Source organism: Giraffa tippelskirchi, chromosome 8 (genome assembly GCF_054371585.1).
Source record: "Giraffa tippelskirchi isolate mGirTip1 chromosome 8, T2T-mGirTip1v1.2.pri, whole genome shotgun sequence".
In the NCBI taxonomy this organism is placed as follows: Eukaryota; Metazoa; Chordata; class Mammalia; order Artiodactyla; family Giraffidae; genus Giraffa; species Giraffa tippelskirchi.
This window is the reverse complement of record NC_137282.1, coordinates 29,750,937-29,778,255: the sequence shown is the minus strand read 5'-3', so window position 1 is coordinate 29,778,255 and position 27,319 is coordinate 29,750,937. Positions and strand designations below refer to the sequence as shown.

Genomic DNA, 27,319 nt, shown 5'->3' with positions numbered 1-27,319 from the left:
TGTGGTCTGGGTCTGGAGGGAGACCGTCATTACTCCCAGAGTCACTTGGCAGCATTTGTGAGCTCAATGGCTTCAGCTGACACCTTGGTTGGCAGACACCTCACTTCCTCATCACCAACCTCATAGGAAAATGCCTGGGCTGGCTGGGCCCCGTGACTATTAATTTCTATTACTTTTGAAGCACAATGAGAGAACACAGAAAAGAAGCTTAAACTCATTCTAATGATAATCCCTCGTTTATAACCATCACAGTAACAGCAGGACCTCTGCTCTGCCATCCCTGGAGGCCTCTGAGAACGGCTCTCATCGCCTCTCTTCCCTTCACTCAGGTAATTCTTCTTGCCTCGGATGCAAGGTTGCTTGAAACTCTCTGAGGCTCCTTCCTCCCCTCCCCTCCCCTCCCCGCTCCTGGAAGGGACACATTCAATTACCGCAGCCTTTCCTTCATCTGCAAGCTTGGCCACCCTTCAAGGAAGCTGTCAGGGTGGAGAAAGAAAGGGTGTGAGCCGCGGTCAGAATTTCCTGGGCTTCACTTTAGTGACTGTCCCCACCCAGCCCCAACTAAAAGGATGGAGGGGAAGGTTAACAAGGAGCCCAGGCAGGAGGAGAGAGGGGTAAAGGCAGACTCCTAGGTGTGGCCCTGAAAACATGGCCCCAGGTTAACTCCCCGAGACTCCGTCTATCCACAGGAGGCATCTCTGTCCTCTACTCTTGAACTTGAGCCTGGCAGCCATTTAACCAATAGAATACAGTGAATGAGAGATAACTGCTGTGCCAGTTTGGGGACCAGGCCTTAAGAAACTGGGAATGTCCCCTTTCTGCCCCTCAGGTACCAGCCAGCTAACTGTGAGGAAGGCCAGGCCGCTGGGGGAGAGCCCTGTGGGGATAGGAACAGGCCCCAGGCTCTCAGCACCAGCTGAGCTCTCGGCCAAGAGCCAAGGCCGATGCTCTTCCCTGGGCAAAAGCTATCTTGTCAGAGGATCCTCAGCCCCCGAGGGGCCGCAGGTGATGCCACGTGGAGGCGAGGTGAGCCTTCTCCCACTCCCTGATTTCCATCCAAATGGCAGGTCTGACCTGCCAGGTCACCAACTAAGCTTTGGGATGGTTTGTCAGACAGCAGTAAGGAACTGGAGCGCCTCCGCCAGCCTTCTATGGGGAAGCCGGGGAGGGATGCTGACCTTCCCCAAGCCCCCTCCCCAAGAAGCGGCTCCCCGTTCAGCCTCTCACTCAACAATGTGGCGTCTGTGAGATGGGGTCGCAAGACGGCTAGCCCAGCCCTGAACACCCTCCACACACCGTCCACCCCTCTTCTCCACAGTCCCCTTCACATGTTCTCTGATCTTGGGAAACTGCCCAGACTGGATATCCTTAGCCAGTTCCTTTTGACGTAGGAAAAACAAATGAGGGGACTTCCCTCGTGGTTCAGTGGCTGAGATTCCATGCTCCCAATGCAGGGGGCCCAGGTTCGATCCCTGGTCTGGGAACTGGATCCCTCATGCTGCAACGAAGATCAAAGATACTCCAAGGGGCAACTAAGATCCAGCACAGCCAAATAAACAAATAAACAGGGGTGGCGGTTTAGTCACTCAGTCATGTTGGACTCTTGTGACCCCGTGGACTGTAGCCCACCAGGCTCCTCTGGGATTCTCCAGGCAAGAATACTGGAGTGGGTTGCCATTTCCTTCTCCAGGGCAATCTTCCTGCCTCAGGGATTGAACCCAGGTCTCCTACATTACAGTCAGATTCTTTACAGACTGAGCTATAAGGGAACAAACCAATAAATATTTGTAAATAAACAAATAAATGGGATCAAGAACTCCTCACCCCTTCTGACAAGCCCAAGTTCACTATCCTCTGCTCTGGTGGGGACTTTTGTGGACTCCCAGCCACAGCTCTGCACAGTACTGTGGGCAAGTGGATTTCAGAAGCGGGGTGGGGATTATGGGGAGGTGGGGTGGGGGTGTCTGGGAGGCCTGGGGCCTTGGAGGAAGCCCAAGGAAGGTCTCAGGAGCCGAGGGGCGGTGGGGACCAGGTTTAGGAGGAGACAGAGATGATCAGTATCAAACAAAACAGAGAAAAGACAGAAGCATCTCCTGGATTTCGGATGATGGGCAAAGCCAGTGTCAGTGGAAAGCTAGAGGGTCAGAACCTACCCCCGGGTGGATCTGAGTAAAGAGTAGGAAGGAAGTCGCGGCCATGCTCAGGCACAAAGCCATCTTCTTTGCTGGGAATAGGAGGCAGGTGGTGGGAGATCTGTAGCTAAAGGTGCAGTGGGGCGGGGGGGCTCTGGGGACCTCTTATTTCGCATGGTTGGTTTCAAAGACGGGGAGTGTTAAGCAAAATTATTCAAGAGAGCAGCCCAGGGGAAGGGTTGACCTCTAAGGCCTGGCCGCTCCCTGGAGAGGTGGAAGAGGGTGGTACCCAGGACTCAAAATGCAAGGGAAGCCCATCCGCTTGGCCCTTGGGGAAAGCGGAGATGCTGGGGACCAGGACCTGACCGAGGAAGAAAGGGGTGCACGAGCGCACGCGGCTCTTTCTGCACCGGAGGGGCTGCGGGCGTGGAACTGGGAGGGCGGAATCGCCTGGATCTTGCATTTGCACATTTAGTCCCCAGTGGTCTTTTACAGACCAATACACACAGCATTTTCCAAGTCGAAACAATCATTTCTAAATATGTTTTTACTCGTCTTCATGTAAGAGGGCGCAAACCGCGAGTGTCCGCACTGAAAATGGCTTTGGGAGGAGGGCTGGGCTCACTCTCGCGGTCTTGGAGTCACCTCCGCGTGTTGCCCACTTGGAACAGGACGGAGCTGGAAGCGCGGGGGTGAGGGGGCGGTGGGAGGCGGTGGGGCGCAGGGGCCGGGGGTCCCTCCCCCGCGATCCCGGCTCCTCGAGCGCCACCCAGTGGCCTCAGGGCGGAACACCCCGCCGGCCCAGCGCGACTCCCGCAAAACTACAGCCCTTTGTGTTCAGAAGGCGCTTTTCCTGCCAAAGCGAACCGCGGTGTTACAACGACTGGAAGAGCAATCCTGGGAAACAAGGCCCTGATTTTTTTTTTTTTTTTTTATAGCAACAGTGGAAACCAGACCCCACTTCCTTCCTCCAGGATTAGGGCCTTATTGATGCTGGTGGAACCGGTCATCTTGTTTCAGGGTTGACCCGCAGCCATCCGAACTCAGAGAGGGAGAGAGGAGAATTATTTACGCGCTCCCGGGGCTCTTATCAAAGGGTTTCTGTTCGGGTGACCAAAATGTTACTATTACAAAGGACTCTCTTATAGGTGTTCCTTTGACTTTTTTTCAAAGTTTTTTTTTTTTCTTTTTTAACGACGCTGAGCCTGCATTTCCCTTCCCTGCTCCCTGCGTGGTGGAAAGCAAGGAGGCTTGGGGACATGCAGTGAGTGACACTTAAATGTCTTTCTGTGCCCTGCTGTGCTCCACCAAGGAACCCTCCATCAGGGAAGCTGGCCATATAGCTGCGGTGACTCGGTTGATCTGCTATATAATGAATTCAATTCTCATGAAGGAATTCCGGACAAACGACTTCAAAATAAAGGTTTAGACAGATTTAAAAATGTAAAGTCCATAGCCAATTATGCAAAGTAGGATTGGGAGGAGGAGGACAATCCCTTCCAGGCGGTTTTCCCCCACCACCTGGTAGCTGTGAGGAATTGAGTTAAAGGCCTGATGTCCCCTGCAAAATGGGGACAACAGTAATACCGATTTACTTGGTAGGATTGATGTGAGTTTTAATGAGATTATATATATATATATATATATAAAATGGTCATGAATTTTACTACAGAACAAGTCATATAAACAACGCCACATTCTGGATTTTTCCAAGTCATATTAAGTCAACTTGCCTGTGTGGTGAGACGATTCAATCTCAGTCATGTTTCAGGTCTCCCCCCATTTCCAGGGTCACAGAAGAATCACTGGCATATCTATGGTGTCTAAAACACCAAAGCTGGGGTGGAGCAGGGGAAATAAAAGGAATTCCTTGGTGGTCCAGTGGTTAGGGCTCCATGAAGGCTTGGGTTCAATTCCTGTTCGGGGAACTCAGATTCCACAAGTCACGAAGTACAACCAATAAAAGCAATTATTTCTGTGTCAGTATTATTCCAGGCACATTATAATCTAATTTTAAATCCTCGTCATGATTTAAATCTTTATCATGAACGATGTCAGAAAGGAATTTCATTCATAAACCCTAAGGTGGAGTTTAGAAAGACCTTTATGTAATTTAGTTAAAATGTCTGTATATTGAAGTGAACAGTGTTCCTTAAATCAAATAGCACTTCCTCTTTTTCTCACATATATTTTTCACGTTATATAATACATATATTTTTATATAAAGTATATATAATATATAGTTATATATAGTATACTATATAGTTAAATAGGGCTTTCCTGATAGCTCAGTTGGTAAAGAATCTGCCTGCAATGCAGGAGACCCCGGTTTAATTCCTGGGTCGGGAAGATCCACTGGAGAAGGGATAGGCTACCCATTCCAGTATTCCTGGGCTTCCCTTGTGGCTCAGCTGGTAAAGAATCCACCTGCAATTCGGGAGACCTGGGCTCGATGCTTGGGTTGCGAAGATCTCCTGGAGAAGGGGAAAGGCTACCCACTCCAGTATTCTGGCCTGGAGAGTTCCATGGACTGTATAGTTTCAGAGTCGAACACGACTGAGCGACTTTCACTTCACTTCACTTCTTTATGTAGTTAAAAAACTATATGTAGTTATATATACAGGTAATGATATAAGATATAATTGTACATAAAATATAATTTATATATGCATACGTGCTCAGTCGTGTCACACTCTTTGCAACCCCATGGACTGTAGCCCACCAGGCTCCTCTGTCCATGAATTCTCCAGGCAAGAACACTGGGGTGGGATTCCATTTCCTCCTCTAGGGGATCTTCCTGACCCAGAGATTGAGCTCGCATCTTCTGCACCGGCAGGCAGATTCTTTACTACTGAGCCACCAGAGAAGCATATATATGTGATCTGGTTCTAGCTGAAAAGAGAGTGACCAGTGTCTCTAACAAGACACTTGGGGCCTTCCTCCATCCCTTTTCATCACCCGCTCCCCCCACCCCCTGCAGCACCCACCACCTAGTCCATCCAACAGGCACTGGGGAACTAACTATAAAATAGGAAAAGGTTTTTCTTACTTTCCAGTGCCATTGAAAATGGAGCGACTGACTACAGCAGTCCATTAACCTGCTGGTGAGAAAACCTTTCCACCAAAACCTCCTCTTCCAAAAAGATGAAGAAAATTAGACTCACAGTTTCATCTCCTTGCATCTTATAGCCTTTTTTTTTTTTCAATTAAAAAGACCAACTGCTGCGAACATTACTTTTAAAGCCACCGAGGAGCCTCTGCCCTTGTACAGCCTGGCCCTGCATTTGGGCAGCCAGAGCCCCACTCACTCGCCTCGGCCTCAAGGCAAGGAAGACACGTCGTCAGATTGTGAGGCCAGGTCTTCGTCCCCCCCTCGATGCTCCCCGGGGCTCCTCCTTGCTCCTCGTGTGTCGTGTGTTGGAGCACAGTGTTGAGAGCCGCAGCTGGGCCCGGGGGATGGCGGGGAAGAGGCGGCCCAGACCCAGACAGGAGGGCCCTGTGAAATTCTGACAAGTGAGCTGTGAGGTCAGTGCAGTTGACGCTCTAAGCCAGCTGGGAAGGTGGAGATGCAATCTGTTCCATACGGCAAACATCTGGAAACAGGATGCTCTGTCGGCCAGTTCCAGAGACCACTCCCCCACCAAGCAGTAGTTCTAACTGTTCCTTTTCTGCTCCTTTTTTGCACAAAACTCCCTGAGGCCAGCTGGCACAGTGATAGCTACTAGTCTCTGCTTTATGCCTGCTGCAGCGCACAGGACAAGAAGGAGTCTTTCCAGTTCATTTCTTGAAGTCAATATTACCTTAATACCAACATCTGACAAATACTTTGTCAAGTGCACACACACACACAGACAAGACCAATATTGTTTACAATGGATGCACAAATTCTAAGTAAAATACTAGCAAAAGTATACAGAGCAAGAGTGAACAATGGGACAAAGCCAAAGTTTCACATGCACAGTTCCCTTTGCAGGGCACCCTGCTCTTGCCTTTCAGAGAAATCAATTTTGCTTCATTAATAAATTTGAGTCAGCCTAAGACATCTGAGTCTGTATTCTGTCATGCCTTTCCCCCAGAAGACAAAATTTTGTAGTGTAAATTATGTACATTTTATCACTGGATAAAAAAGCCTGGGGCCAAGCCCCTAAACAGAAGACCCAGCTTTGATCTGACTCTTAAGGAGAACAGTATTTCTCGAAGTGTGGAAGACGTACCACCTGAAAGCCTAGTTTATTTGTTTATTTTATTTACATATTTGGCGGTGCCAGGTCTTAGTTGCAGCATCAGAAATTTTAGTTGCAGCATATGGTATCCAGTTCCCCAACCAGGGATTTCACCCAGGCCCCCCGAATTGAGAGTGGGGGATCTTAGCCACCTGACCACCAGGGAAGTCCCTGAAAGCCTAGTTTAAAACTCAGAATCCAGATCAGAATTTTCTTTGGGTGGGGCTCAGGAAATTTTGAGAAATTTTCTCGTGTGAGTTTGACGAACATTCAAGTTTGAAAACCACTTTGTTAATGCATCTGCAACATCCCTTCTCAGCTCTAAACGTGTGACCTCAGGTGTATTCCTGGTTCTACCACTGCCTGTCAACTGAGCCTCCAAGGTCTTATACAGAAGATAGAGAAAAGTCATATCTGCTATTAGGTATGTGTCTAACATCTTTTGAAATCCTGAGATCAAAGAGGCCAGATAAACATGGCTTTCACCTGCAAAAGGGGCTTCCATGGGGACTCAGCAGTAAAGAACCCATCTGCTAGTGTAGGCGACATGGGTTCAGTCCTTGGATTGGGAAGATCCTCTGGAGGAGGAAACGGCAACTCACTCCAGTATTCTTGCCTGGGAAATCCCACGGACAGAGGAGCCTGGAGAGCTGCAGTCACAGAGTCAGACACGACTTAGAGACTAAACAACAACAGCTGCAAACAGCGTCCATATTATTAACAGTAGAAATATTTATTGAACATTCACAAAGTGCTGGGTACTAGGCCAAGAAATTCGTGTGGATTATCTCATTTTATCCTCATCACAACCCTGTGAGGTGGTACACAGGAGGCAGGCGGGACTTGGGAAGGTTAAGTAACTCATCCAAGTTCTCAAAGCTGGTTTCTGGTAGGTCCACTCATCGTTCCCGTCACATCTCCAGCACCTTCCTCACTCTGCCCTTTGCTCACCATCTCCCCTTGCTCTGAGCCAAGACCATGCTTTCCTTCAAGGTCCAGACCTAGCCCCTCTCCCCTAGGCACCCTAGTGTCTCTGTTACCTGTGAAGTCCTAAGGTGACACGCAGCTTCCTGCGTGCTTCCGTCTGGTGTCTTTAATTATTTTATATACATTTTTAAAATGTATATTCTTGCTTCTGTGCTGTATAGTAAGCTCCTTAAGAGCACAGACAGTGCCTCAACCGTCTTTGTGACCCCCACGGCTAACACAAGGTCTCAGCCATCGCAGACAGTGGATGGAAAGCCGTCTCGGTGGAGCCACCTGTACAGTCCACCGGTGTGTCAAGGAGTGATGACCAATATTCATAATGGTGACTAAGAGTCTTTAAGAAAATGGTAAGTTGAGAAAATGTTTGTAAATGATATGACCGATAAGGCGTGACTGTCCAAAATATATAAACAGCTCATACAGCTCAACATCAAGAAAAAAACAAACAAGCTGATTTTAAAAAATGGGCGGAAGACCTGAATAGACATTTTTTCAAAGAGGACGTGCAGGTGGCCAGCAGTCACAGCAAAAGAGACTCAATCTTGCTAATCATTAGGGAACTGCAAATCAAAATCACAAGGAGATTATCACTTTCCATCTGTCAACATGGCTATTACCAAAAAGACCACAAATAACAAATGTTGATGAGGGTGTGGAGAAAAGGGAACCCTTGTACACTGTGGGTGGAAATGTAAATTGGTGCAGCCACTGTGGAAAAGAGCATAGACATTTCTCAAAGAACTAAAAATAGAGCTACCCCAAAACCCAGCAATTCCACTCTTGGGCGTCTATCCGAAAAAAAAAACCCAAAAACACTAATTCAAAAAGATACAGGCACCCTAACGTTCATAGTAGCATTACTTGTAAATATCCCACCCTAGGGATACATAGCTCCCCCTCCTCGCGCCTTCCCACCAGCTAACCCAGAATAGTGAGAAAGACCTGGAAAGCGGGGTGAGCCCCAACCTGTGCTTTGGCGGGTTGTCCGCTGGGCGGCGCGACTCCTCCGCGTTCCTCCTTCGGGCTCCTTCAACGCTGGGGCCCCGGCACTGGCCGCGGGCAGAACCCACCAGGCTTCAGAGGAGGCGGCACCGGGAGTGGCTTAGCAGACGGACTGAAGCGCAGAAAGAACTGAAGCCGGGAGCATCAACAACTTCCCTGGATTCCTGATAGCCCAGCAAGAACCGAGAAGGGATGAAAGTTTCTGGCTGCCCAGGAAGGAAACGGAAAGATCCAGGAGTTAGACCGTAAAGGGACAGACTTCACACTTGGGGTTTTATTTTATATTCACCCTTGGGGTTACTGAAGCTCCTTCTCAGAGGTATTGGGAGAGAGATCGCTGTCCCCAGAGAAAAATGGCCTGATATGGTCAAAGCGAATGCAGTATCATATTATTACTCTGGAACAAAATAAATAGAATGGCATGCTTTATATTTCTATCGTGCTTTTGTTTTGGGGGAGATTTCAGTACAAAACACCTAGCCAACAATATCTTATTGTTTGACCATGCTTCTTTTGTAAAAAAAAAAAAAATCCTTAGAATATTCAAAACCTATGTCTTGCTTACAGGAAAGACTCAGAACTAACGCTTGGCAAGAATGAAAGTCAGTTGCTAAATGAAAAAGCATCCCCCCACCCAACTGGTCCCCACCAAGGAAGGATTACAACAGAGGTCCCAGGCGCCCCTGCACTCTCCCCGCTGAGCCCATGTGGGGCCCATTCTGGAATCTCCCGAGGGAGGGCTTTTTCTGAGCCAGGCTGCTCAGGCCCGAGCCAGAAAGGGAATCACACCTTAGATGGCAGCTGTCACTCCAAACAGATTTTTTGGCCTTGTGTTGTGAGGAGGTCTCCCATCTTCTCCTTGCCTTTTCAGCCACTGTGACGTCCCCACACGATGGTCACTGTAAATCGATGGGTTCCCTGAAAGTGATAGTTTCTTTGTGTCTGACTCAAGGACCTCACGAGATGAGAGGCTAACCCCTTTTCAAAAACCAGAGCTGGTAGAAAGAATGTCAGCCTGGAAATCAAGTGCTAGGCACTGCTCAAGGGCCTCTCTGATCCTGTCTCCCAATCGTTCCTTATTCCTAAAAATGAGGAAATGACATCAACTGTAGAAACTACCAGAAATAGAATTCCATGATGTCAGAAGAGAATTAAAGTAATTCTTCAAATTTGTTCCAACAGATATATTACATCTCCTCTCTTGGAACCAATAACTAGAGAACTATGACCCTTGTCTTTCAAGAATAGAAAAAAAAAGAAAGGAGGACAGTGGGTCTGGAGCCACCCAGGCAATGATACGGCTAGTAGTCTGAGCTGCTAACAGTCCAATCCTTCAATCTCCTCTTGTGACTCCAGGCTGAAGCCTAATGTCTGATTCCTGTCACATGTTTACTGAAAAGTGCACTCAGATTTTCTGCACAAAAAAATGAGTAAATTCCTGGTTATGGAGGTAATAGAACTTTGTTCTTTTCCCTCCCAGCTTACTAGTTCTGGTGTCATAATGTCATAAGGCAGTGATAAAAAGCGCGTTCTGATCCTCTTAAGCTTGAGCTTGGAAAAATAAATAAATGTGAATAAAAATTGGCCCACTCCCTTCACTCTATATCAAAGCCCTGTGGAATCAATACCACCACACCAAGCCCTACTGAAATCAATGAAGTAAGCTCCTGAATTCATTTCCATGGGACTTAGCATTGTAAAAATAATTGGATTGCGCAGCTCTCCAATACTCCTTTCAAGAAATAGAGAAAATGTGGCTTTGCCAGTAGGTGGAAGTGCTGGTAGGTTTCACCCTGCGTTCGGTATTGTCACGTCAAGAGGAGCTATAATCAAGTCTCGAATGAGCCTAGCAGTACTACCCTCAATGAGGTGTTTAAAACTGCCTTGCCTAGTGAGACCAAAAACACTTCTTTTGTTCTCATCTTCAAAATTAACTGCATGGTATTATCACTATCAATGAGGTGTTTAACATCAAAATTGCCTTCCCTGGTGAGAAGAAAAACACTTACTTTGCTTCCTTCCTTAAAATTAATTGAGGTTTTTAAAAACTCATTCTTATTCAACCAACATCTGCATAGAAGGGGAGATGGGAAGAAGATGGGATTTTTAAGTGTTGCCTTTGGTAGCCCATCAAAGGCTTCCAGCATGTTCTTTCTGTTTAGACCACTTGCTGAACACTTTTCTGCCCCTCAGCTTTATCCCTACCCCAATTATATCTTATAACATTGGTCTCATTGGTATGACCCTTGGTAGGGAGTTAATAGGTACTTGCTGGAATGAAAGAATGAAGGATTGAATCCATTGACCCAGATATTCCTTATAAGCTTGCGGATTTTTCACACTACGGCTCTACTTATTCAGTGGGGTTAAACAAATTGCTGATTAAAAATTTAAAAGTAGTCTCTAACATTAATATCTGAGGGGTCTTGGTAGATAGGTCAAGGGGAGCCTCACTGACTGAAACTGTCTGCCCTGACCAGGCAAGATAGTAACCACTCGTATGAGTTATTTTACAACAGGAGGTCCTGGTAAGCAATGCAGAACTAACAAGCTACCACCAAACCGAAGAATTCGGGACGGGTCAAGAGGAGAGAGGAGACACCAGTCCCTATGTCCTACCAACCTCCCAGAATCCTCCTCCCTGGAATCCATCTTGGCTGAGCAATGTGCACACACCCAGGTAGGACCTTGAGTCAGAATGATTGGCCAGAGACAACCAGGAAGCTAATCCCATCACCATAAAACCTGAAACTGCGACCCACATGGCAGAACGGTCCTCCTGGGTTCCTTTACCCTCCTGCCTTCCACCTGGGTTCCCCTTCCCAACAAAGCCTCTTGATTTGTCAGTACATGTGTCTCCTTGGACAGTTCATTTTCAAGTGTTAGACAAGAGACCACTGTCAAGCTCTGAAAGGGGCCCCTTTCCTGCGCCAGATATAGCTAAAGATGCTTCCTTTGCCCATTTTCCTCAGGAATTCCAGAGGTGGCTCTGACTTCTGTTACCATTTGGCCAGTTTGTGATGGGGGGTGGGGCGGGGTGGGTAGCTGTGGTCCCTGTCTTTTGCAGGTTGCAGCAGAATATAGAAGGCAAAAGATGTATTATCAACGTGATCTCATTTATTCCCTATAATTCATATGTTCCATTATCGTTGTTTTAAAATGAAGAGAACAATGACTTGGGGCTTCCCTGGTGGCTCAGTAGTCAAGAATCCACCTGTCAATGCAGGAGACACTGATTTGATCCCTGTTCTGGAAAGATCCCTTATTCCTCGGAGCAACTAAGCCCATGCTCCACAACTACTGAGCCTGTACTCTAGAGCCTGGGAACCACAGCTACTGAGCCCATGTGCCACAGCTACTGAAGCCCCCGCCCTAGAGCCCGTGCTCCACCAGAGAAGCCACGGGCAGTGAGAAGTTCGAGAACTACAGCTAAAGAGTAGCCCTTGCCTGCCGCAATTAGAGAAAGCCCTCACAGCAACACAGACCCAGCACAGCCACACAAAAATAAATAAAAATGCTTAAAAAAAGAAAACAAAGACTTGCAGAAGTTAAACAATTTGCCCAAGGCGGCAATGGTGATATATAATGGAGTCAGACTTCAACCCCAGGAATGTCCGATCCCCAAATGGTTGTTCTTAACCACTAAGTTAGGCGTTGTACCAGCCTCTCATTTGGCATCCTGGACCCCTCCAGGAACATACCTTTCTACCTCCTCTCCTGCCCATGGTTTCAAGGCAACCACACATTCGTGTAGTGGAGCCCAGGGCATAATAAAGCACACATTTCAATGTTTCCTCTTCCTAGTTTGCAAATTCCCCAATAATTAAGTGGAATACTGCTGTCCTATTTTAGTGCCTGGATTTAGCAAGTATTGATTTAGTTCCTATTTCTTTTCGGCCACTACACCTTGACAGTTAATCAAAATTAGTTAGACTTCACCAAGGAGCAGTGGCAGCCCACTCCAGTATTCTCGCCTGGGAAACCCCACGGACAGAGGAGCTACAGTCTGTGGGGTCGGAGCTGACAGCACAGCAGTGAGGAGCAGAATGTGCCAAGGGACAGTGTCCTGGACCAGGAGTCGACAGGCTGACTGTTTTCCTTGGTTTCTCGTTCTTGCTTTCCCATTAACCCCCTGTTTGACCTTGGGCAATCATTTAACCACTCTCACAGTCAACTTCCTCACGTATGAAGTAAACACGATCTCATGGTTCCCTTCTGGTGCTAACTTTTCGTGATTCCAAAGAGCCAGGATCAAGTTTATTATTTTACGGGAGCTTGAACTGCGCTTCTTCAAGTACCAACTCTTGTCTGATCTCTAGCTGTATCTCACTCCTAGATTTAAACCTAAGGATCAGGCACCAGCAGACTGTCACAAAGGGATGGGAAAGTACAGGTAATAATGACCTCATCTTATCAGCATTAGGAGGAACATGAAAACTGAAAAGATGGAATTGTTTTCTGGAAGGATCTATATGCTCCTCTGTCCGTAGGATTCTCCAGGCAAGAATACTGGAGTGGATTGCCATTTCCTCCTCCAGGGGATCTTCCTGACCCAGGGATCAAACCTGCATCTCTTTGTCTCCTGCACTGGCAGGTAGGTTCTTTACCACTAGCACTACCTGGGAAGCCCAGTATTATGTAAGGAATTATGCTAATTGATATAAAAAGGTTTTATCGCTTTGGCTAAAATGTGGAGGAAAGGAAGTCATCTTATAAAAGGGCTTCCCCCAGTAGGATCATCTTGTGCCATCTGAAACATTATCATCATCCTTTCTTTAAAATATTTTCTGGTATTTGGTGATCCTACAGTGCATATGGCTGTTACTCCCACCTTTTTGAGTGTGAATTCTTTATTTATTGATTTTGTTATTTCCCTTCCATGATATTGACCCTACTCAGATGTTTTATTGTTCTTAGGGTGGACGCATGACTCAGACCTGCACAACCAGAATACTTCACATTCCTGGCTAGACTGCTTGAGGAATAAAAATATGACTCAACAGAATGAATGAATTCCCAAAAGGACCTCCGGATGATCACAGAAACTACCAGGAAAGGCTCTTTCCAAAGCCTTTGTGGAGCTCTGGCAGATGTACATGCTATGGGCTGCTGGGAACCATCTTGCCATTATGTAAGAAGAGCTTATCTGAGGTTGAGGCTAACACAGAGAAAGCAAAGTCTAGAGATGAAAAGAAACAGGCTTCCTGATTACATTGAATACCTGGATCCCAAAAGTCTACTTCCTGAAATGTTGGTAATATAGCCAATAAATTCCCCTTTTTTGTTTAAGCAGAAGATGTTTTAACTCATAATTATTTTTGTCACGTGCAACTAAAATTAATCAAACTAGAATTTGTGAACTCGTAGAGGAAGCCCACAGTTACTCCACTTCTTCACATGAGTAGATACCCAAGAGGCCCTTCTAAAATTGAGGTTATTGCTATGCCACAGGAAAAGAAAGCAGAGTGCTATCATGTCTTATCTGACTTTCATCTTAAATACTGATTTTTAGAAACTAACCTTCATGAAAGATGTAACTTCACAATCCTATTTAACTCTCACAGCAGCAAACACATTTATTGACATTTATTAATGTCGAGGCTTAATGCAAAAACAAAATGGCACAGATCCTGCAGGAACACTTTAGAATTCTCTACCTGCTGTCAGTTCACCACTAGGGGTTAGATTTTCTCTTCAAGCCAGATTTTTCTGAATGTCCAAATATCTGCTATGTGGCCTCTGCCCCAGAATTTTCTTACTTTACATGGGAATCAAGAGCTAACCATCTAAAGTTGATAGATTAAGAAATTAAAGACAAAATATAATATTTAAATGTATGACAGGCGACCAACAGAACACTAAATATGTAACAAACACTGGGTGAGGGGAGAGACTGTGTAAGGGATACAGATTTATCATTTTCACATTCAGAAGTGAAATGAAATGCATAAAGTTGAAAAATCAAGAAATAATGTTACGTATGGGCTTCCCAGGTGGCACTAGTGGTACAGAATCCACTTGCCAATGCAGGAGATGCGGTTTCCTTCCATGGGTTGGAAAGATCCCAGTATTCTTGCCTGGAGAATTCCATGGACAGAGGAGCATATCGGGCTACAGTCCATGGGGTCACAAAGAGTCATCAGACATTACTGAGCGCGCGCGCGCGCACACACACACACACACACACACACAATGTAAGCATATAATGTGGAGTTATGAAAATAGCTACCCAAAGAAACCGAGACAGAGGCTGATATTAACGATAATCTCTTTAGAGGGCGACCAGGCAGAGAAGGGAGGGATGTTTTCACTTTAATTTTATGCCTTTCAATTCTCTTTAAACATTTCCTTTTTGTATGTATGTATGTATAATTTAAAAGTTTAAGAAAATTGACCAGAACTTAACTGTTTATCTAGGCAGCTTGCTCCCTGTTCTCCAAAATGTCCATTTCAAGCATTCCCTACTCCATCATACAGACTCTATCTCACCTCCCATCTCCAATCTTTACAAACTTTTTTTTCTTTTAAAATGGAGGCAAGGTCTCTCCATCTACCTGAGGTTAATCTCTCCTCCTCCATGTTGGATCCCACCCCCTCTGACTTCCTCAGAAATTTTCCTTTAACCCCCCTTTCGACAGTATCCTCAAATCCTCCCTCCTTTAGCTCCTCCCAGTCAGCTGGTACACATACTGAAGCTACTCTCAGCTTAAATTTAAAAACTGCCTGGATCCATGATCCTCTCTAACTTCCTCTCTCTTCTCTCTTTCACAGCCAATGTCTCCACTTCCTACTCCTGAAGTTACTCCAAGACAGAGTCTGCCTCCATCACTCTGCCAAAACTACTTTTGCTAAGCCAATGGTTCCAGTCTCTAATGTGTGTGTTCTGCGTGCTCTGTCATGTCAGACTCTTTGTGACCCCATGGACTTCAGCCCACCAGGTTCCTCTGTCCGTGGGATTTTCCCAACAAGAATACTGGAGTAGGGATCGAATCCATGTCTCCTGCATTGGCAGGCAGATTCTTTACCACTGAGCCTCCTGGGAAGCCATTGGATCATTAATACCAGTATTCCTCTTTCTTGATTTCTCCACAGGGTTGACCTAAAACAATAAGACAGTCAGTTCTTTTCCCAGCAAAAATGGATTTACTCAGTAACAGCCAAGGATTGCAATTTAGAACATGCAAATCCATGGAAACAATAGGCAAGTCCAAAAGCCAAAGGAGAGGAGGGCTGTTTTATAGAGGAGAAGGAGTTGAGTGGGGCTAGTATAAACAAACAGTCCACTGGAGGAAACTGGGAGCTTGAAGGGTAGTAGCTTTTTAAAAATTTTATTTTTAATTGAAGGATAATTGTTACAGCATTGTGTTGGTTTCTACCAAGCATCAACATGAATCAGCCATAGATTTACCCGTGTCCCCTTCCACTTGAACATCCCTCCCACCTCTTTCCCCATTCCACCCCTCTAGGTTGTTACCGAGCCCTGCAGCTGGAGTTCCTTGGCTGATTTTCAGTCCCTTCTTGACTAGGTTGTTGCCCCGGGAGAAGAAATTCATCCCCCAGCTGGGTTGTAAAGTAATAGCCTGCTTCCTGTTGAAGATGCAAAGGCACTTGTTTTCTTACTGGGTCAGCAATTGACCTTGAGTGTAATGGCTTGAGCACACTCCCTTCTGGCCTCCCAACTCCATCTTATTTTTTTTTTTTTATTTTAAGGGACTGGCAGGATGGCAACACTTTATTAGGCTGGGCCAGCCAGGAAGCAAAGTGGACTGAGTTGATGCATGCCCAGCATCTGTGAGGGATGGGCTCCAGGGCCCAACCCTGGTCTCAGCGCTCCCCACTCAGGGCTGCACCATAGGTCAGGAAGTGTTTGTGGGCCCGCTGGTATGTGAGCTGTCTCAGGGACATGGTGTCCACCGCCACCTCTAGCCCCAGCTCCTGGGTGATTGCCACTGTGTGGTCATTAGCCAGCTACAAGGAGGCCAGCATGAAGCGACACACTTCAAATGCAGGCTGGCCTGCCACCAACGTTGCAAAGGGACACCACTGGCTGAGCTGGCTGAACCTCGAGACCACCTGGTCCCCACAGGTGTTGATGTCAAAGGGCACGTGCTCCTCCTCCTGCTCCTGGAGCAGGGTCTGGATGGCATCCTCCCAGTTCCGGAGGTGCTGCTTCAGCTCTGTCTCCTGGATGAACTCCTGCTTCGAGGTGGTGACGAAGAGCTCCACATTCTTTTGGACCAGCTCTTCACAGCGTAGGGACACTGGCATGGCTGCCGCTTCCCTGTCTGCGTCTTTCCCGGGGCTCTGCCCCCTTGGGCTCCCCATACTCCTCTCACTCTAGGAAGTCACCTGCCACTCCCAGATCTTCGACAGGGTCCTTCAGGCAGTCTTCCTCCACAGGCCACAGCCCCTCCTCAGCCCTTGGCAGCCACCGCTCAGCCACCTTCCTTCTCTGCAGCTTCTGGAGTGTCTCCAGCTGCTCCCTCACATGCTTCCAGTACAGAACCTCCATGTCTGCGAAGGAAGGGCCCTTTCGTCAGGGCCTCCTGCTGTCGGCGTGGTCAGCATAGGCGGCCAGGTACCACTGGTGGAAGACCTGCAGCTTGATGGCACCCTTCCTCTTTCTCGCTTCTGTCCTGGTGCCTCCTCCACGTGGGGGTTGGGGGGGCATGGAGTAGGGCCTCTCTTTCCTGAAGGGCTCAGAATCCAGGGAGTCGAAGGGGTCCAGGCCCTGCCAGGGGTCTGGGGTCTCCTTCAGTCAGGATGCAGGCTCCAAGGACTCCTTCCGCTCCCGGAGTGGGCAGCAGTCTGCTCTGGGCTCCTGGGGCTCGATCGGGACCTCAGGGGCTGAGGCCTCAGTGGGTTCCGCGGTCCCCTCTACATTCTCTTCCGCATCCCCGCTTCTGGGCACTGGACCTTCTGGAGAGGTGCCTGGCTCCTGGGAGATGCTGAGCACTGGGCCGGGACTCCCCCACACAGAGACTTCCATGGGCTGCTCCTCACCCCTACCAGGCTCCTTCTGGTTCCTTGGCAGCAGTGTCTCCATGAGGGACACTCCCACTGGCTCCAACAAGAACGTTATTCTGTGGGGTGGGGGGGGCGGTTGGCGCAGGGATTTTTCCTAAAATCTTTCCCGCGGGCCAGGACCTCCCCCTGCCGGCTGTACAGGGGGTTACTATTCTTCATCTCGTCAGGGGCTACCAGGGCATTGGGCAGGAGGCGGATGAGGGTCCCACGGGGGGGACCTGGTCACCCCTGAGAGCCGCGTTAACACAGGAGTCAGAGAGGTCGTCCAACGACAGGAACTTACGCGCCGCCTGCCTCCTGGGGGGCCCTGGAGCTGGCCTCCCCAACGGTCCCATCTTCCGGCTCGGAAAAGGGCTGCTTGGCCCGCTTCTTGTCAGAGCTGAAGTCGAGAGCGAGGTGGACCAGGGAGTACAGGTAGTCAGCCTTCTGACTGTAGATACAGGCGGAGCCCTGGATCGCCTGTGCCGCCTCAGTGAAGTGCATTGTGGTTTTGCCTTTGTCAAATGAAACGCAGATCTGGCCCAGCTCCTCGAGATCTTCGCCCAGCTGGGCCGCCACGTCCACCTCCCAGTTTCTGGTGAGGTAGCGGGTGGGTAGCAGGAGGTGGGCGAAGGAGCGCCTCAACGTCCTCCATGTTCTGGAGGGGCCGCATCAACCCGGGGATCGCAGCGCCGGCTTCAAGAGGGGCGAGTGCGCTCAGCCCGCCGCTAGTTCTGGAGTCATTTTCCTCCACTCCATTTTTAAATGAAGTTTCTCTTCATTAGTTCACAGAACAGCTTCTGACACAGGGGACTACGCTTTTCTTAAAACATTCTCATCATTGACTTTCAGGACACACACACATCACCCTGTGATTGTTATCAAAAGTTCGGCCTCCCTGTACACCAATGCTGAATCAAATCCTGGAAACAGAGTTTTGGGAGAAGTAAAAAAGGATAGATAGCTTTATTGCTTTACCAGGCAAAGGGAGACAGACTAGACTTCTGCCTCGAAAAACTGTGTCTCAACCCCGGAGAATTTGCTAAGGGGTTTGAACAGGAGTTCAAAATGTGGGGGTCTCTGACAAGATTAAGACATGAGCACGGCGTGTGTGTGTGTGTGTGTGTGTGTGTGTGTGTGTGTTAGTCACTCAGGCTCCTCTGTGCACGGCGTGTGTGTGTGTGTGTGTGTGTGTGTGTGTCACTCAGGCTCCTCTGTGCACGGTGTGTGTGTGTGTGTGTGTGTGTGTGTGTGTGTGTGTGTGTTAGTCACTCAGGCTCCTCTGTCCATGAGATTCCCCAGGCAAGAATACTGGAGTGGGTTGTCATGCCCTTCTCCAGGGGATTTCCCAACCCAGGGACTGAACCTGAGTCTCCTGCATTGCAGGCAGATTCTTTACCAGCTGAATCCCCAGGGAAGCCCTTAATCTTGTCTCAAGTGGTGGCCTCCTAATCTTAATAAGTTTGTCTGATCCCTTTAATCTCATGTCAGGTGATTTCTTGATCTTCTCTGGGCTCACTTCTCTCCTAAAGGCCAACCTGGTTGAGGGCACTAGTGGACTTTTTCCAAAGGTCCAGGCAGAGCCTCCAAGCCAGCTTTAACAATATGTGAACCGTGAACTTCCAGATGTTCAAACTGGTTTTAGAAAAGGCAGAGGAATCAGAGATCAAATTGCCAACATCCGCTGGATCATCGAAAAAGCAAGAGAGTTCCAGAAAAACATCTATTTCTGCTTTATTGACTATGCCAAAGCCTTTGACTGTGTGGATCACAATTAACTGTGGAAAATTCTGAAAGAGATGGGAATATCAGACCACCTGACCTGCCTCTTGAGAAATCTGTACTTAGGTCGGGAAGCAACAGTTAGAACTGGACATGGAACAACAGACTGGTTCCAAATAGAAAAAGGAGTATGTCAAGGCTGTATACTGTCACCCTGCTTATTTAACTTCTATGCAGAGTACATAATGAGAAACGCTGGGCTGGAAGAAGCACAAGCTGGAATCAAGACTGCTGGGAGAAATATCAATAGCCTCAGATATGCAGATGATACCACCCAAACGGTAAAGCATCTGCCTACAATGCGGGAGACCCAGGTTCAATCCCTGGGTTGGGAAGATCTCCTGGAGAAGAAAATGGCAACCCACTCCAGTATTCTTGCCTGGAAAATCTCATAGACTAAGGAGCCTGGTAGGCTACAGTCCATGGGGTCGCAAAGAGTCTGACACGACTGAGGGACTTCACTGTCACTTTCTTTACGGCAGAAAGTGAAGAACTAAAGAGCCTCTTGGTTTTTCCTTTAATGAATTATCTGGCATGGGGGAGAAAGCAAGTATGATTCCACACCTAGATGATATCTGGACATTTTATTATTTAAAATTTATTGGAATTGCTTTACAATGTTGTGTTAGTTTCTCCTGTATAACCATGTGAATCAGCTATATGTATCCATATACCCCTCCCTCTTGAGCATCCCTCCCCAGCCTTCCTCCCACCCATGCCACCCTTTTAGATCATCACAGAGCACCGAGCTGAGCTCCTTGTGCTATACAATCTCTCCTTCCCCTGTGAGTTCACAAGCCCATTCTCTTAGGTCTGCATCTTTATTCCTGTCCTGCAAATAGGTTCATCAGTATCATTTTTCTAGAATCCATATCTATGCATTAATATGTTTTTCTCTTTTTAAGAAAATACACAGATTCCACTTCACCAAAGAAGAGGCTAATGATTTACGTTTAATGACTTGAAATTATATGTGTGTGTGTATATATGTATACATAAACTTAGTCTAAGAAATAAAAATGACCTTTCAATGTTACTAGCTATTCAAAAGTAAATTACTTTTATTTGTAATATAGAGAAAACATGATTGCTAGTTTTGGGTATTTAATAACTTAGTAAATTGAATTATTTGCGGTTTTCCTCAAATAACATAATTTCAGATTAGCATTACTGTAGAGTGCTCAGTCTCTAAGTCATGTCCTCCTCTTTGTGACCCCATGAACTACAGCCCGCAGGCTCCTCTGTCGATGGGATTTTCCAGGCAAGGATACTAGGTATCCGGACATTTTAAACCAAGAATTTTTTTTTTCGCCCTGTAGCATCCCAGCCATGTTGCTTTGACAGGCACTCAAATAGAGCCTGGATTTCAAAACTGATTGTTAAAATTATAATAAGAGCATTTTGGGCTGAAAGCTGGAGTATTTGTTATTTGCAGGATCCAGATGCTTGACCTAAAAAATGTTTTTTTTTTTTAAGGTTTACTTTGCATATGAAGATTCAGCGCATAGACCACGGACCACGAAGTTAAGAATAATAGCATATATCGTACTAAAAAAAAAAAAATGCTTTCTCACTATAAGGAGACAAATTACTGGACTAGAAGGAGGAAGGATTTCAGAGAAAAAAGGACAGAAGGGAACTTGTGAAAACCAATGAGGGTAGGGCGGGCTGAGGGGGAGGGACTGTTGGCTCAGTCTCAGTTCAGTTCAGTCCAGTCTCTCAGTCGTGTCCGACTCAGCGACCCCATGAAGTGCAGCATGCCAGGCCTCCCTGTCCATCACCAGCTCCCGGAGTTTACTCAAATCCATGCCCATTGAGTCGGTGATGCCATCCAACCATCTCAACACCTAATACTGGAAACATAAGCAAGTCGGGAGTAATGTTAAGTTTGGACATTCTAAAATGGAAAAAAATGCAAAGAAAAAAATGCTCTAAGAGGGTAAAGTTGGGGCCGTGGAGACAAATGCACTTCTCCTTTCCGTCCAGCTAGGCGTTACCGTTTGTAAATTTAAGGAAATACGGAGACAGAAGTTCCTGGTACAGCGTTTGATATTGACCAAAAATCCACCCAAGAGGAAGCAGTACTGCCTGGGTTGAACTGCGGAAACCAAACCCAAATCTGCGGGGTCGGGGCTGGTTTCAAAGACGGCTCCACAGGGCAACATCGAACTGGATAAAAGTTATCATTAATCTTTATTAGCACAATTTAAGCGAATGTACACTTGCACATTCTTAAATGCCCCGAGACCAGAACGGCTTCAAAATGCCTCGCTTATCTATATTCGAAACGGCGCTGGTTGCTGTTTTCTACATAAACAAAAGATGAAAGCGAGCTTTATTGTGGCCCAGCTCGAAACCATCGTCCTGGGGCCGAGACGCCAGACCTCGCGTTGGGGACAGCAGCTCCAGTCCGCGGGGACGCGCGCTAGACGCGAGGACTCGGCCGGCCCCGCCCGGCCGCTCCGCATTCTCAGCAGCCCTCGGCCGCCCCCAGGAGCGGCGGGCCAGGCGCCGCAGGGACGAAGCCGGAGCGCGCAGCGTCACAAAGCCGACCCGGAACGGGGAGGCGGGCGCCGAGGTCGAGGGTACCCGAGGCGAACCCACCGGCGAACCGCCCTCAGGGGGCGGGAGGCCCTCGCCCCGCCTCCCCTCCGCCCGCTGCCGTCGGGGCCGCAGCGTCGCGGCAGCTCGCGTGCCGCAAAGCGTCCTGGGAGAGCCGGCTCGCGCCGGAAGGACGCGCGGGCGCTCGGCGGCGACGAGGTTATAAAAGGGAAGGAGCCGGCGGCGGGCGGAAGTGGGCGGTTCAGCTGCTCCCGGCGCTGTTGTTTGGTGTTTGGGCCTCTGGAGGGGCGTTCTCTGGAGGGCTGCCGGTGCAGGCCGCAGTGACAGGGCCGCTCGCCCCGCGCCCCCCTCCTGCCTTCTGGCTCAGAGTCCGCTCCCGGCCTCCGCGACCCACAGGCCCAACATGGCGCAGGACGTGTCGGAATACCTGAGCCAGAACCCGCGGGTGGCCGCCTGGGTGGAGGCGCTGCGCTGCGACGGCGAGACCGACAAACACTGGCGCCACCGCCGAGAGTTCCTGCTCCGCAACGCCGGGGACCTGGCCCCGGCCGGCGGCGCTGCCTCCGCTCCGCGGGAGGAGGCCGCCGACGCCGAGAGCGGGACCCGCAATCGGCAACTGCAGCAGCTCATCTCCTTTTCCATGGCCTGGGCCAACCACGTCTTCCTCGGGTGCCGGTGAGTGATCCCGCGTCCCCGAGCAGCTCTCCCAAGGCCCAGAGCCTTCGACCGGGAGGGGGAGTGGTGAAGCGCGGGAATCCGCGGGACCTGCTGCCCTCTAAGGGCGTCTCTTGGCAGAAGCCGACACGATTCACGGTCTGGAGGTGCCCCCGTAGCGTGGGGAGCTGCCATTGGTGTCGTTGGCGATGAGCTGACAACGCTCTTGGGGGGAGAGTGACACTAAATCTAAATTAGGTTCGTAAGAAAGGGCCCCGCCTCCCAGACCCTGGGCGTTTGTGTGTGAAGTTCAGGAAACCGAAAGTTCCTGGCGGTTGGGTTCAGTTTCTTGATTATTACCAGGAAATGCAGTTCCTGTGGCCTGCAGTTTTTGTACCCTAGAGGTGGCAGCGGAGCAAAAACACGTTCTGAAGCGTCTCTCCCTTCTTGTTACAGGTACCCTCAAAAAGTTATGGATAAAATACTTAGTATGGCTGAAGGCATCAAAGTGACAGATGCTCCAATCCATACCACAAGAGACGAACTGGTTGCCAAGGTGAAGAAAAGAGGGATATCGAGTAGCAATGGTTAGCAGATCATAGATGTGAACATACATAGGAGTTTAGAACTTAAGTTTGATGTAATTAGGAATTATCGTTATTACTAATTTTTTAACGAGTTGTAATTGTTATAATGTTATTAATCAAGTTGGAATGTTAAATTATGTTTATGTGCTTTAGGCTTTGAATTTGATAGTTTCCTTTGACTGCCATGAGATTTCAAAGTGTCAAATGTTGCCTATGCTGTTAATTTTTTAATGTTAGAAATTATTGATGTTATTCAACTCTGTTTTTAAGAATTAATGAAGTTATTCCACATTGTATAAAGAATCTACAAATCCTGAAGTAATATCACCTTGTGACTTTGTTTTAATATGTGTATCTGTCTTGTACATTTTGAGCTGATTATGTGTGTGTGAAGTAGACTTACATATCTGCTTTCCTTTTTTTTTCAGAAGGGGTAGAAGAGCCAGCCAAAAAACAAGCTGTAGAAGGGAAAAACAATTCTGCAGTTGAGCAAGATCGTGTGAAAATTCCTGCTAAAACATCAACTCAGCAGGAGAGCAGCTCAACCTGTTCGGGTTCCTCTTCCAAATCAGAGAGCAGTGGGAACTCAGCCCGGAGCTCCAGCACCCCAAGTCAGAATAGCAGTGCCACAAGTGATGGAGAGCGCGCAGTTGCCAGCCAGAGCAGCAGCACTGCCTCTCAGGCGACAACGGTAGGGTCTGGAAAAGCTTCTGAACCAGAAGTGCCAGATAAACATGGTTCAGCATCATTTGTTTCTTCACTATTGAAATCCAGTGTGAATAGTCATGTAACCCAGTCCACTGATTCCAGACAACAAAGTGGATCGCCGAAGAAGAGTGCTTTGGAAGGCTTGTCCGCCTCAGCCTCTCAAAGTGTCTCAGAGATTGAGGTGCCCTTGTTGGGCTCCTCAGGAAGCTCAGAAGTAGAGTTGCCACTGTTGTCTTCTAAACCTAGTTCAGAGACAGCTTCCAGCGGGTTAACTTCTAAAGCCAGTTCAGAGGCAAGTGTTCCGTCATCAGTTTCTAAAAACAGTTCGTCATCAGGCACATCTTCACTAACCCCCAAGAGCAGCACCTCAGCGAACACAATGCTGACTTCCAAAAGCGCTTCGCAGGTAGCTGTGTCACTGTTAGCCTCCAAGAACAGCTCCCAGACCAGCAGCTCTCTGGTCTCTAAAAACGCTGCCATAGCAAGTGTGTCCCAGCTGGCTTCTAAGAGTAGTTCTCAGACCAGCATGGCACAGCTGCCTTCCAAAAGTACTTCACAGTCGAGTGAGAGTTCTGTCAAGTTCTCTTGTTGCAAGTTAACCAACGAAGATGTGAAACAGAAACAACCTTTTTTCAATAGACTGTATAAAACGGTGGCATGGAAGTTGGTGGCTGTCGGTGGCTTTAGTCCCAACGTGAATCATGGAGAGCTCTTAAACGCAGCTATCGAGGCTCTGAAAGCCACACTGGATGTGTTTTTTGTCCCACTAAAAGAACTGGCAGATCTGCCTCAAAATAAGAGTTCTCAAGAAAGTATTGTTTGTGAATTGAGATGTAAGTCTGTGTATTTGGGCACTGGCTGTGGAAAAAGCAAAGAAAATGCTAAAGCAGTTGCATCAAGAGAAGCCTTGAAGTTATTTCTCAAGAAAAAGGTAGTGGTAAAAATATGTAAAAGGAAATACAGAGGCAGTGAAATAGAAGACTTAGTTCTCCTCGATGAAGAATCAAGACCTGTAAACTTGCCTCCAGCATTAAAACATCCTCAAGAGTTACTGTAATATGTCCAAAATATCACTGTGTACATTATGTGGTATTTGAAGAGAAAAACTGGCTTACTTTTGTATATGAAACACAAGCTTTCACAAATTTTGTATTGCCTTTTTCCAGTTTTGCAGAAAATTTACATTCTAGTTCTCTTCACACAGTGGAAGTTGTAAATAATTTGTGAATGACAGTATACATTAAAAGGTTTATGCATTAACGGCATACCAATATGCTGTTTTATTTGCTGAAGAGAATACTGTCTTCTATTTTTAATGACACATTAGGTACGGTGTGTAGTTCTGTAGTCTTGAAATTTTTGTACTACTTTCAATTTGGTGAAAATGTATGAGTTGTCTACCATGCTTTTTTTTCCTAGCTGAATAAACTTTCACATCAAAGAAAAGGGGACCATAGTATTTGAATGTCTGAAAGTCTGTGAAGCTTAAGGTTTTAAGAGTGTTGCCCATAATGTTGAACATGTCTGTTAAAGAATAAAAGAGAAAATAGTTGCCTCAGACTATTTTTATGAGACGTTGTAAGCATTTTTTAGATATAAAGCAGTGTAAAATACTTAAGGTTATTTTATTCTGAAGTTGTTTGAAATTCACCATGATTTTGACATCTGCACATTCTTTAAGTGGGTTAATTTATGTTTTGAGGTAAACTACAATTTACCCTTTTTCTTAAAGACATAAATGTGGGTTTCTATATTAAGCATATTTTGTGACTACTATAATTAACGCATTGATTTGTTTAGATATTAAATGCTTTAAGCTATTTTACCTTTTCAAGAAGTTGTGGTTTTTTGGTTTTTTTTCACCCCCGAAGTCAGAACCAATTCTTTCAAATAGGCTTCCTGTTACTAGTCCTTGTAAGTTACAACTGGCTAATTTTTCACAGCTTGATACAGTTTTCTATGGGTAGTGAGGTTAACAGTTTGCAAATCTAGAACCAGAACCAGGTGTTTTTATGTTGACAAATCTCAGAAAAACACTGGGCAAGCAGTAGAAAAGCTAAGCTCAGCTCCTTAATGAGCCTGTTCAGTTGAATTACATTTGTTGGTAATGAAGTCCTGGTTCATTCAGTCCTGGTGATTCAGACTGTATTACTCTTTGTGGCCTTCTGGCTTTCTAAAATTGCTGCACTTTGACCATTGATGTGATAATGTACAGAGGAAAAACCAGGACATGACCTTTTACATGGCAGTTGGGTTGAAGTAGGAAAATTGGACATAAATAGTAAAATGTAAGTATGCAGAAGTTATTTCTGTTTTATATTTTAGAAATAATAGAAGACAGTACATATACTTGAAATAATCATTTTTATTTCACTAGATAACTTAAAAATGATTCATTTTTGAGCATGTTAAATTGGATACCAAAGTTTAAAATCCATATTCTGTGAATGGGTTGCCTTTATATATCGTGAGGGGAAGTAACATGAGTGTTGTGAAAGCAGTTTTAATTACCTGTTTCCTCAGCCTTGTAATTTGTGAGTCAGTGATTACAAGAATAAGTCTCTGTATTGTATCCAAATTAGATAGTTTAATAACTGCCTAAATTGGCTAAATTTCAAGTTAATATAAAAGCTATTGAAAATGTTTTAAATTACAGTAAACTTTTTTTATGGTAGAACTGGAGGAAGCTGCTTAATGTAAAAACATCTAATTTATAAACACTTGCTATCACTTTATTAAAATTTAAAGAATCCCTGGTTTAAGAGAAATGCATATTTTACAGTTCTTCATAATAGCATAGGGCAGAAGAAAAGAAGCTTTGGAATCTTATTCTTGAGATAGAATCTTGGTTCTGCCTCTTTAAGTAGGCATGTAACTGGGAATTCAACCTTTTAACTTCATCTGTAAAATAGACGAGCTGCCTCAGAACTGAGGGGATCAAACAAGGTAATACATGCAAAGTACACCATAACTGCGGAATTGCTTGTATGTGTGTTCTCGTTTTCTCAGAATCTGATGAGTAGCTTTTACCATTTGGCCCATTTTCAGATGAAGAAACTGAAAAAGTAATTTGGTCAAAGATCAAATTCAAGACCCTATCTGATTCCAGAGCTTGGACTCTGGACACTGTTTTATTGCTCAATGATCTTTCTCACTTCTCTAAAGGCTAACATTTCTGAAAATTCCTCAGCGTGGTTTCCTACTAGTTTTAAGTGACCACATCATTCCAAAGGCTCATTTCCTTGAACTGAGTCACTTTAGGAGCCCTAATGTTTGTACTGCTTCTCCTTAGTACTTGCATGTCTTGAATGTTCTTAACTAGGGAATTGTCCCATATGGGTGCAGTTGAAGTTTGCTAATAATAAAATAATTTGCAATCAAGTTTACTGAATAAAATGGGATATTGAGATGGGAAATGCTGGTTTTTCTTCTAAATCTGAGATAAGATGATGTCCTAAAACTAATTTCCCTTGATGGTGCTAAAATCCAGGATATTTTTAAACAATGATACGAGTTTTTAATCCAAATTTTGAGTGCCTTCCACTGCTGCCATTGGCTGATATAATTGTCATGAGGATGACATGTAATTCCAAGGCTTTGATGCATTATCAAAAGCATGCTCCATTTTAAATTAGATACAAAAGGGCCATCCATTTTCCTTGCCAAGTACAACTTT

General features: G+C 46.5%; 1 protein-coding gene, 3 long non-coding RNA genes and 2 pseudogenes across 8 annotated transcripts; 3 read left to right on the top strand and 3 right to left on the bottom strand.

The window, feature by feature from the left end:
- The first annotated feature begins 110 nt into the window (after positions 1 to 110).
- On the top strand, positions 111 to 6,172 carry LOC145518149 (uncharacterized). Its single transcript, XR_014062655.1, has 3 exons — positions 111 to 329; positions 830 to 1,026; positions 5,189 to 6,172. It is a non-coding gene; the product is annotated as an uncharacterized LOC145518149 (long non-coding RNA).
- An 895-nt stretch (positions 6,173 to 7,067) lies between these two features.
- Positions 7,068 to 12,654, bottom strand: LOC145518151 (uncharacterized). The gene is made up of 4 exons (XR_014062657.1): positions 12,513 to 12,654; positions 9,134 to 9,262; positions 8,309 to 8,550; positions 7,068 to 7,902 (listed from the first exon to the last, which is right to left on the bottom strand). It is a non-coding gene; the product is annotated as an uncharacterized LOC145518151 (long non-coding RNA).
- Positions 12,655 to 12,834: 180 nt separating this feature from the next.
- LOC145518154 (uncharacterized) lies at positions 12,835 to 15,201 on the top strand. The gene is made up of 3 exons (XR_014062660.1): positions 12,835 to 12,938; positions 13,262 to 13,594; positions 15,116 to 15,201. It is a non-coding gene; the product is annotated as an uncharacterized LOC145518154 (long non-coding RNA).
- Positions 15,202 to 15,656: 455 nt separating this feature from the next.
- LOC145518147 (condensin-2 complex subunit H2 pseudogene) lies at positions 15,657 to 18,005 on the bottom strand (annotated as a pseudogene). The gene has a single exon (XR_014062653.1). The product of XR_014062653.1 is annotated as a condensin-2 complex subunit H2 pseudogene (transcript).
- Positions 15,657 to 20,689, bottom strand: LOC145518148 (condensin-2 complex subunit H2 pseudogene; annotated as a pseudogene). The gene has a single exon (XR_014062654.1). The product of XR_014062654.1 is annotated as a condensin-2 complex subunit H2 pseudogene (transcript).
- A 1,233-nt stretch (positions 20,690 to 21,922) lies between these two features.
- On the top strand, positions 21,923 to 25,477 carry CDKN2AIP (CDKN2A interacting protein). 3 transcript variants are annotated; one of them, XM_081521957.1, is made up of 3 exons: positions 21,923 to 22,369; positions 22,805 to 22,904; positions 23,364 to 25,477. In XM_081521957.1, exons 1-3 carry the CDS (start codon positions 22,098 to 22,100, stop codon positions 23,370 to 23,372), a joined length of 381 nt encoding a protein of 126 aa, XP_081378083.1. In that variant the 5' UTR covers positions 21,923 to 22,097; the 3' UTR covers positions 23,373 to 25,477. The 3 variants fall into 3 exon arrangements, with proteins under 3 accessions (XP_081378083.1, XP_081378082.1, XP_081378081.1); XM_081521956.1 differs by having other exon boundaries at positions 22,805 to 22,935; positions 23,367 to 25,477; XM_081521955.1 differs by having other exon boundaries at positions 22,805 to 22,935.
- Positions 25,478 to 27,319: the final 1,842 nt, after the last annotated feature.